The 11,511-nt window shown below is 36.0% G+C and overlaps 1 protein-coding gene across 3 annotated transcripts in view; it reads left to right on the plus strand.

The window, feature by feature from the left end:
* LOC136884836 (peroxidase) overlaps positions 1-11,142 on the plus strand; it is a 91,757-nt gene extending 80,615 nt beyond the window's left edge. For all 3 annotated transcript variants that reach the window (XM_067157133.2, XM_067157141.2, XM_067157127.2), the window contains exons 7-14: positions 2,081-2,276; positions 2,430-2,627; positions 3,664-3,811; positions 3,990-4,146; positions 4,241-4,408; positions 5,467-5,665; positions 9,397-9,499; positions 9,617-11,142. In XM_067157133.2, coding sequence (XP_067013234.2) covers positions 2,081-2,276; positions 2,430-2,627; positions 3,664-3,811; positions 3,990-4,146; positions 4,241-4,408; positions 5,467-5,665; positions 9,397-9,499; positions 9,617-9,701 — 1,254 coding nt within the window. In that variant the 3' untranslated portion in view covers positions 9,702-11,142. The remainder of the gene's footprint in view (positions 1-2,080; positions 2,277-2,429; positions 2,628-3,663; positions 3,812-3,989; positions 4,147-4,240; positions 4,409-5,466; positions 5,666-9,396; positions 9,500-9,616) is intronic.
* Positions 11,143-11,511: the final 369 nt, after the last annotated feature.

Raw genomic sequence — 11,511 nt, forward strand, 5'->3', positions numbered from 1 at the left:
TTATAATACCAATATAAATGGTCCATTATTGGACATTATAAATTTTCCAGCTAACTCATTCCTGGTTGCCAGCGTTTCGCCCTCGTGTGCTAGGGTGGGCTCATCAGTTGGTACCTAGCACACCTACCAATACGCTGGCTAGTGCATACCGTGGAGGCCACTGCGTAGGCTAACTGGAGCCACCGGCAGTGCCAATGCACTAAGAGACTTTGTCTCATAACTAAAAATTGATGCCTGCTTGGCCATCAGATGATATAGATGTTGATTCCCATAGGGAATCTGAAATATTTGTCCTGAATGAGTAAATTTATAATACCAATATAAATGGTCCATTATTGGACATTATAAATTTTCCAGCTAACTCATTCCTGGTTGCCAGCGTTTCGCCCTCGTGTGCTAGGGTGGGCTCATCAGTTGGTACCTAGCACACCTACCAATACGCTGGCTAGTGCATACCATGGAGGCCACTGCGTAGGCTAACTGGAGCCACCGGCAGTGCCAATGCACTAAGAGACTTTGTCTCATAACTAAAAATTGATGCCTGCTTGGCCATCAGATGATATAGATGTTGATTCCCATAGGGAATCTGAAATATTTGTCCTGAATGAGTAAATTTATAATACCAATATAAATGGTCCATTATTGGACATTATAAATTTTCCAGCTAACTCATTCCTGGTTGCCAGCGTTTTGCCCTCGTGTGCTAGGGTGGGCTCATCAGTTGGTACCTACCTAGTCTGTCGAGCTGTTTCACACATCCGTATCCCCTACCTCTCTGACACTCCAAATTGTTGGATGCTTTGTCTTGAGATTGTGTCAAGATCTACTTTCAAGAAATGATGACAATTGTTGTTTAATGGGGCCTAACAACTAGGTCATCGGCTCCTTTACAGAAGTGCGTTTGGCAATGCCTAAAGAAAAATCTTCCCAGTCCTACTGGCTCAAGCAGTGGATCACTGAAGTTTCCAACTTCACTACTGATGGAAGGGTGTCTTCTGCTCAGCTTGAAGTAACGAGGTTCCTTTTGTCTTTTTGTGATCGAGGACTACAATCACATTTCATTGTACCATTTATAGGCCTATTAATTTATGTGTTGAGGCAAGTTGTTTTGTTGCAACACTAAATAATTTAGGCCATGGATGATGAGGATGATGTCTATATAACAGAGGCCAAGAAAATCATGTCCTGTCCATCGGTTCGTACAGATTTGGCGTTCCTGAAGGCAACTTCAACAAGCTGCTGGAAGCCATCACAGAGTTGCAGAAAAGTTGCATGCCCCTTATGGAATCCATTAGGACAGAGAAAGAAGTTAAGGGAAGTCTTGAGCAAACATCTGGGAAGATAGTTGCTATAAGGGAAAAATCTGATAGGGTCTGGCAACAAAATCCAAGGTGGAAAGAGATCGTAAAAGCACCACTTCATACGATGTTGAGAAATCCTTCTCACAATACAGAAACTTTCTTCATGACAACAGAACACGATTGTTACCTGAAAATATTGAAAATTTATTAGTTGTAAATTATAATTTAGCCTTTCATGGCCTGTGTAACTATTCATGAATGATGTAGATTTTGGGTTTATGCTGCGTAATGAACTATATAAACACTCTCAGCGCGTTTCTGCATTTCAAAACACGTTGAGAGTGTTTATATAGTTCATAGGCCTATTAATTTATGTGTTGAGGCAAGTTGTTTTGTTGCAACACTAAATAATTTAAGCAATGGATGATGATGCTGTCTATACAATAGAAGCCAAGAAAATCATGTCCTGTCAGTTGGTTCAATCAGATTTGGCATTCCTGAAGGCAACTTCATTACACGGCATAAACCCAAAATGTACACCATGAATAGTTGTAAATTCCTTACATAGTGATTGAGTGTATTATTAAAATATAAGTTATTTTTCATGCCTATTTGGTTTGCCTATTGTAAACATTGTGCTTATTTTGGCTATTTGTAGTGCCTATATGCCTGCCAATTTTAACTGTTTTTAGTGCATTTAATATTATTATTATTATTATTATTATTATTATTATTATTATTATTATTATTATTATTATTATTTAATTTTCAACTTTTAGATGAACCAAGCAACCCATTACTTGGACGGTTCAATGATCTATGGCTCAACTGATAACAAAGCAGCGAAACTGAGGCTTTTCAGACATGGTCATCTCAAGAATACTGCAAAGAATGGACAGACATTCTTGCCCTCTGCTGAGGACCCATCTATTCAGTGCCAGCTTGATCCTAACTCCCAGGCATGTTATGAATCAGGTATGTGTATATGAAAGAAAATGTAAAGTTGTGACTAAAATTTGAAAGTTGGTCAAAAACTCTGAAACCTACTGTAATTGTACATTCAAGTAAAAAAAGTTGCAATTGAATTTTAAACAAAACCATTTCTCATTGAATGTGTGCTGTTTACAGGTGATAGCCGTGTGAATGCTCATCCCCACCTGACAGTGATGCACACTATCTGGCTCCGTGAACATAATCGAATTGCTGACAAGCTTGCAGAACTTAATCCCACATGGGATGATGAGAGGCTGTTCCAGGAGGCTAGGAGAATTGTCATTGCAGAAATCCAACATATCACTTATGACGAATGGCTGCCTCTTGTGTTAGGTTAGTATTTGTGGTCTGTTTGTTAAATTCTGTGGACACTACAGAATGCAACTTTTATTTTAAGTTTAAAGTAATTAGATCCTTGTTATTAGTGCTCACTTTTACAGTACTGTGTTCTTAGTAGTAAATTAGTAGTAAATTTTATTTTGATAACAAATGTGTACATGAAAAAAAAAGTACAATTGTGACCAAAATTTGAAAATTAGTATTGGTAAATAACTCTGAAACCTGTAATTGTACGTTCAAGTGAAATGAGTCACAGTTGTATATTAAACAAAACCAGTTTTCATTGAATGTATGTTATTTACAAATTTAATTTTTGTTATTGGCCTCTGTGTGCACTGCATAGCAACACAGTACACTTCCCGGCTGGCAAACCTTAAAACCTTAATTCCGTTTGGTCTCAGGATTTAAAAAAATAAAACAAAGAAGCCACGCTTTTTCGCCAACTGTCGGCATTGCCAGTGGTCGCGTATTCTACCTCTTCCTCTCCGCGCACTTCTTGCTAGGCCTACGTGATATTGTGGTGTTCCTCAAAACGCCAAATACAAAATAATTACAATTCTGCTCGAACATAGCAGATATGAAACGCACTGTAGACACTCCGAAGTAGGTGAAAGTGAGCAAAGTTACCCCTGCACGTTCTGGAAGACACATTCTTTCATGACGCGGAGAAATTTTGAATTTAAATTATTCTAAAATACTATTTTTTTTCAAAATGTAAAGGCAATTTCAAATTAGAAGTCTAAATTTCGGTAACGGAACAAACATTGTTCTTCGAATTACGAATTATCCGTATTTCGAATAAAACAATATAAACAACATGCAAAACCGTACCTCATGTTTCTGGGAACAAGAGTTGCTTCGAATTAGGCGAGATTTTGAATTAACCAATTTTGAATTATCAAGGTTCTACTGTAGTTTTTAAATTTTATGTATTCATAAATTAGTTTTGATAGACTGAAGAACGTAACAGTTATAAAAATAAAAATGTTATAAGTCGTTAATATTAATGAACTCTTTATATCTGTTATAGGAGAGAAGTACACCAAGAAGTTTGGTCTTACATCAAAGAAAGACGGCTTTAGTAAGGAGTATAGCGAAAATGTTGATCCATCCATCACAAACAGTTTTGCAACTGCTGCCCTAAGATTTGTGCATTCGCTAATGGAAGGAAAGCTGAGGTAAGTTTATAAAAATCATTTATGAAATTAATAGTTTTCATAAAAATAAATGCAGTGATAAATGTGGAAGATGTTTAGTAATACTGTTTATTTGAATTTCCTTCTTCTTGATATGGGATTGTCTTTATACGCCATATTGTAATGATGTGGGGCTAACTGTATTGATATATGTGTTCAGATTGGTGAAAGAAGATCGAGAAGTGAATCACACAATCCAGTTGCGGGATCATTTTAACCGACCTCGTATTGTAGAAGAGAATAATCATCTGGATGCACTTGTCCGGGGCCTTGCCACACAGAACAGTCAGAAGAATGACATGACTTACACTGAAGATGTAAGTTATTCATGCAAGTATAGAATAATTTTTGTATAGTGAAATATCCTCTTGGTAGTGGTCACTGATCATCACGTTTCTTCTCTCTTTGCAGATCACTAGCCTTCTTTACCAAGACTCGGAGAACTATGGGTTGGACATAATTAGTTTGGATGTTCAGAGGGGACGGGATCATGGCTTGCCTGGGTACAACCAGTTCAGGAAAATCTGTGGCTTGCCTGTTGCTACTAGCTTTAATGACTTCAAGGAGATACCTAAGGCTGTAAGTATGACTTCTTTGCTTGCTTCACTAGAAATTCTTGTATAGAATTGTTTTAAATGACGAGTTATACTTGCAGAGTAATAGTTGAGGGTTCCTCAGATAAATTAACTTCCAAATTTTAGAGTGGTAGTAACACTCCCAGAAATTATGTTTTGTTCTTCATTGTTATTTTTCAAAGAGATGTATTGAAATGATGGGTTTAGTTTTAGACAAGGATTTGAAAACTTGGGTGTGCATTTTCTAATTTCATAGATATTCTTACATAGGCCTATTTTCTCAAAATTATTATTTATTTTTCTGTTATATTTACATATTCATCCAACATGCACAGCTATTTGAAGGAACTAGATATTTTGCAGTAAACAGAGCAATTGAATGGATGAAAACCATAACGGTATAAGTAGCATTTTGGTCATTCAGAGAAAAAGGCATTTAAACACCGTCACCACTCAAATAAAGCATGCTATTTGTAGTTATACCACCCATCACTAGAACGCAGTATATTGTTGCTATCACTTGTATCTCTTTGATGGTGAAAGGATACATCCTCCCGGAGTTACATATTGCACTTAACTCATTTTTTTGATATGTCACTTATACCGTTATGGTTTTCATCCATTCAATTGTACTAATACTGTGTTTTCAGTAAACCTTCAACTGTCATTGGTCTTAAGAGACTGCAATAAATAGATTGAATGATATTTTTTCATGTTAATGGCCACCTAAGTGAGTTGTATGCATGTGCTGCTTCATTTGAAAGGTAGTTTAATATGCCTACCTTCGTTCACCCAAGTAAATTGATTTCATGATCAATGATCATAGGTTGTTGAAAGGAATGTGAGGGACATCGGTGTTGAGGAAACAAGCCTAAATGATTCTTCCTGCATACCATAGTGTTATTACTTGACAGTTGACAGGCAAGTGGCAAAATTCCAACACTCTGGCATCTCTTAAAACCAATAGTTGTCGTAGGGAAATTAATAATAATAATAATAATAATAATAATAATAATAATAATAATACATTTAAGAAATTAAATGTGTATATTTCTCTTCCAGATTGTACAGAAATTGAAGTCTATGTATAAACATCCAGATGATGTTGATATGCTGATTGGTGGTATGTCCGAGAAGCCCAAGGATGACAGTCTTCTTGGACCGACATTCCGTTGTATAATTGGCGAGCAATTTGGAAGGACAAAGAAGGGTGATAGATTTTTCTATGACCTGAAGGGCCAATCAGGATCATTTTCTGAAGGTGAATAATAGTTTAGCAGATTTTATGTGTAATTATTAACTGGATGCTGTTGTTTGTTGCCATTGTAAATGTCTATGTTGCACATTTTAAAGGATTTATAAAAAAATACCATATACATATGAAGAATCCCTACATATTTAAAAAATTAAATTTGCCAGTATTCATTTGCAACAGACAGTAACATATTAATATGTCACAGCTGAAATAACAATCAACATTGTTGCTTATTTGAAAAAACTAATCTAAACAAAAATACCATATATGTGCAAAATCGAGACCCTCCTATTTTTTTTTCAAAATTTGGTGGCAAAACGTTGGGGTACTGGTATTACTTGCATCGAGGTCAGTAGACTGCTCCTGACATACAGAGATTTAGAAATTGGTATACTTTTCCACTCCCTTTGTTGACAGTACTGTTCCCGCCAAAGCGAGAAGTGTGTCTCGTACATATCGTGCCATTTGCGTAGCATCATTTTTAAGTAGTATCGTGTGTAGGTTGGCTGGTGTGAGTTCTTGCTACAGGTCATTCATAACTAAAGAAAAGCTCCACATTATTGAAGAGGCAGAGCAAATTGGTAATCGCGCAGCAGGAGAAGTATGATGTGGACAAGAGGTCCATACTTGATTGGAGAAAATATAAAGCTCATCTTGAACATACAAACAGTGACTAAACACTGGGTATTTTGTGGACAAAAAGTGAAGTTTCAAGAAATTGAAAACAGGATGTGTGAATATGTGACTGAAAAGAGGACGGTTTGGACGTGTGGTCACAAGTAAGATATGTCTGTTGAAAGCAATAGCAAGAGAATTAAAAATTACTGGTTGTGATGCTTGCTATGGATGGCTTGTGCATGTTTTTGAACAAAATAGCGTCCGTTTATGTAGGAAAACTAGTATTGCATATCTCTCGTCCCATTATGAAGAAAATGATTATGAATTACCATAGATTTGTTATAGGTTTGTGCCAGGGAAGTTCATATTTACTCTTCCAAATTGGTAATGTGGACCAGACGTATTTATTGTACTGTAGTATTCATGGTTTTCAATATAAATACCTATTTAACAATGTTATATAATTACAAAAAAACAACCTTTTTTTTCCTTCAAAATGTTCCTTTCCAAATTAGGTGCGGGGATTATTCAGTGGCAGGGTTTATGTATTTGTGTATGTACAGTACTCAAGACTATGTGCTAAACAAGAGAACAGAAACAGCATTTTTTGTTGAGCTGTGAAAATTGAAACTTGCACCCAAGAACGAAAATACATATAAAAGGCTCACAATAGATTTTTCAAATAGCTAATGCTCTGTACAACAGCTTCAGTAGTGTGATCTGGAAAATGCAGATGTATAAAGACAGAATGAAGAGAAGTAAATTGGGGTCAAGTTGAACATACAGTTTGCAGAAGAACAACATCCAGTTGAAATTTTAAATGTTTGTTTTGAAACAGAATGGTCAAAAGAATTGTCACACATGAAATAATCACATTAAATAAGAAGTTACCTGGTTGGGCATAGAGAACATTTTCTCTTGGCCCGTAGCAGAAGTTTGATAGTGCAAAATATTGATTTAGAATCAGATTTTGACTCTATAATGTTATCTCACTAATCATTTTATGTTTGGTGAATTTTATCATGTTGAAGTTCTTTCTGTGAATTGGTGGTAGAGTATCGACCTCTGGATTCCAAGATTTTGGGTTCAAAGCTGGCAGCTGGCATAGTTATTCAGATTTTTTAAGGGTGGGTAAAAGTACATTTGACACTCCATGATGTTCGATGTGGGCATACAAATGATCTCTGGTGACACATTTGATCTTTACCCAACAAAATGAATTAAAATCAGCCATGGATCTGGCTTACTCTGACATCTGGTAGAGTAAAACAGAATGTCAAAATTCACATACAAGCACCCTAAGTAGTGTAAAATTAAAATGCCTGCACACAGTAGCCGAGGTCTTCTTCTTATCATGTTGCTCTGAAATTTTACTTTGGTGATATTAGTTCTAATGAGATTTGTTGACAATGTAGATGTAGGTAGGTTACTCTTTTAGTCATTGGTCTCATTAGCTGAATGGTCAGCGTTGAGGCCTTCGGTTCAGAGGGTCCCGAGTTTGATTCCCGGCTGGGTCGGGGATATTAATCACCTCTGATTAATTCTTCTGACTCGGGGACTAGGTGTTTGTGTTTCTCCCAACACTTTCCTCTTCATATTCACACAACACATTACACTACCAATCACCACAGAAACACGCAATAGTGATTACATCCCTCCATATAGGGTTGGCGTAAAACAGGGCCAAATCCACAGGTGTGACACAGTTCGCACCCGTGACCCCACAGGTGTGGGAAAAGTGGTAGAAAAAGAAGAAGACTCTTAGAGTCATTGGTCCATTGATTGGTTTGATAATGACAGCCCTAGTCAATGCTAATATTCTCACCTCTTGGTGACAGTCTACAGATACTCTAATCTGCTTACCATATTCATGTCTTTGTCTCCCCTTATAATACCTTGTACCTCCTGCTAAAACTAAATGGCCTAGTCTTGGGTGTCTCAAGATGTGTCCTTTCAATTTATTTTACCTTCTTCGGGCTAAGTGGCTCAGGTGGTAGAAGCACTGCCCTTCCAAGCCGAACTTGGCGAGTTTGTTTCTTGCTCAGTCTGGTGGTATTTGATGGTGCTCAAATACAACAGCATCTTTACCAGCGCTTAAAAGAATTCCTATGAGACAAAATTCTGGTAACTCTGCCTCTCCAAAAGCCATAGAAATAATTAGTGGGACGTAAAACCAATAACATTATTTTCTGTCGTTCCCAAGGCATTTGGTAATTCTGAGGGTGTTTTCTCATTTCTAGGCACTTCATTTCTGCTGAGGTCTCTCAGTGCTCAGCTTGAGATTTCAGAGTTAATCAGTATCGATGGCCCTTATCATTATTGGCATATAGTAAATATTGCTAGATTAATTTGAAAATCCTATCCTTTCACCATTCTTCTTCTTCCAAATGCTGGGGCTGTACCTTAATTAAGGCCACGGCCACTTCCTTCCCACTCCTAGCCCTTTCCTGTCCCATTGCCACCATAAGACCTATCTGTGTCGGTGCGACGTAAAGCAACTAGCAAAAAAAAATCTTCTTCTTCTTCTCATTTTATGACCGCATAGGATCACTTTAGTCAGTCCATCGTTCAGGTCTCTTTGAAGGGATTGTTCTGGCTTTGCGGTCCTCCTAGCACTTCTTCAGACGCTCCGATCTTCGTGCCCTTTCCTCACTTGAAAATATGCATGTTGTTGGTTTGTTTCATGTAAGGGTAAATTGGAGGTTTGTATTCTTGAGTTTTGTATTCAATTTTACCTTATTTGTGGTGTCTTCTGTTGTAAGGCCTATTTCCTTCAGATCCTCTCATCCATTTACATCCTGTTGTGGTATTTTTTGAGACGAGATTATGTTGTACTAGTTGTTCCGGAAGTCTTGAATCCTGCATCCTCATGATATGACCAAAGAATCCCAGTCTCCTCTTACGCATAGTATCTGTAATGGGTTCTAGCTCTTTGTAGACGACTTTGTATATAATGGTATTTCACTTTTAAATTGGGACACACATAATGAACAGTTCAGATTGAATGTAAGTTTTAGAATATATTTTTTTATTTTCCAGTTGAGTGAAAATAAGCTGCTTCTGTGTTACCTCATTGACTCGACTATGTGGGATTTAATCATGCTTTCTTTTATTTACAGATCAGCTACAAGAGATCCGGAAAGTGACTTTGGCTCGTATACTCTGTGATAATGCTGAAGTAGAGAAAATGCAGCCCAGTGTTTTCCATAAACCCTCTTCCAGGTAATTTACAAGCTGTATTAAAAAAATTACAATAAAACTATCATTATTATGAATATCTTGTTATGTAGTTTAGGATCATGACCAAGTTACTGAACATATTCTTTTTTCTCTTTGCAGCAACAGATTGGAATATTGTACTGATGACACGAAAATCCCCAAGATGAACTTTTCATTTTGGGCTGAAGAAGCTGACAGCTCGTGAATGCAGTACACACTGTGCTTTAGCAGCACATAAGAATCACTTCCTTTAACAAAGGGTTCCTCCGTTTGTGGAGGAGAGTATGAATGTTGTCTGGGCAGACTGAGGCAGAGAATATCTGCCTGAATATGTGGGTGACTGAAATGCACATTTTGTTCTAGATTTGAGGAGATTACAAAGCAATGCAAATTAGTTTTCCTTTTTATTGTATTTAATTAGATTAGAAATAGTGATACTGCTAGGGTTTGATTAGCCTATAAACATGGGCTTATCAACAATTGTTCTGTTTGTAGTTAGACTGAATAAAGCCTATTATGATAGGCAGATCTTCATATCACTTCCTGGAAAATGAAACTTATATAAATGAAATGGAAGTGTTTATATTATTTTTTCACTTTGTGAAAGAGAATCCACGAAAGGGCATCTTTGACAGACTAGCAGAAATGCTAATAAATTATATACGTATGATTTTTAAAATTCTGTGGTAGATTACGAGAATATTACAATATTCTACAGTAAAACTTCCTCACATAGAACAGAAACTTACTCATATTGGAAGATAACTGTTTGATGACAGCAATAAAAATATAATATAATATTTTATATATATATATATATATATATATATACGGTACACAATTCATAAATGAAGCCTTACTATGAACTCTTATTGTCTGGATTTGCATATTTGCTTAAAGCAGGCTGGTGTAAAATTCTGCATTTCAATGTTCTTTTGATAATTTTACTGTCAAAGATGCCAGTGCTGAGAAGTCAACAGTGTTATTTGACTGACAAATAAACCAAAATGTTCCATTCTGTTTTATATAGAAATGTTGCCTGTAATGCGAGCTTTTGAAGGGGAGATAGTATTGTTCTCCAGCTCCTTATTTATTTACTTGCATTTAAAACTGAAATCAGTAGACTGTACAATAGATTAGTATTTCACACACAGTGATAGAGTACTCCACTAAAGTTTTGAAAGAGGACAGGAATGGTATACTGGACCTGTCTTCATAATCTGTAAACTACAAGATTGAAAATGAACCCAGTTGCTCTAGAGACATCCATCTGTTGTCTTCTTGCTTGGAAGTATTTTTGTTTGTTTTGCTTATATATTAACAAATCAGTGTGTGTGTGGAATACATAAGAAATTTATTGAAATTTGTGTGAATGTTTGAGAATGTAAGTGATGTTAAAGATGAGATTCTATTATTGTTAAATATTTGAAATTATATGATGCCAAATAGTATATTTTAAGTGTGAAGTGATTATTGTAAGATATATCCAATGCAATAAGATCATTCATTGGTATATAATTTCATTCTCATTTATATTTATGTATCATCTCACGTTTCACCATTTTTATACAAAATATTTTTTAAGTACTTACATCATTCCCTGACATTTTCTTGTCAAAGGAAATAAAACTTCTTTTTTAATAAAATGATGTTATTTTGTTGAGTATTTATCCCTTCTGCTTCTTATACTAAATTCAAAGTAGAGAAGATTGCCATAAATATATATGCTAGTTAGTGCACAATATGGAGGAGATGCAGACGTAGTCATTTAAACATTGATAAATCCGCAAGTGAATCGGAAAAGAATATTAGTTCTCTTTTTTTATATAGAGAGTATCCAGGGGCACATTGTTTGGAGTCAAATAATAATATTAGCTCACTAATAACCTATCTGAGGTAAATTCTGTTATAAACTATCATTACAATGGAATTGGCAGTCTCAAAAGTGGAAATAAATAAATGGAAACTTCAACTGCTGAACTGATGATATAGTGGATCAATGACTCTTCAAGGAA

This window comes from Anabrus simplex, chromosome 1 (genome assembly GCF_040414725.1).
Source record: "Anabrus simplex isolate iqAnaSimp1 chromosome 1, ASM4041472v1, whole genome shotgun sequence".
Classification (NCBI taxonomy): Eukaryota; Metazoa; Arthropoda; class Insecta; order Orthoptera; family Tettigoniidae; genus Anabrus; species Anabrus simplex.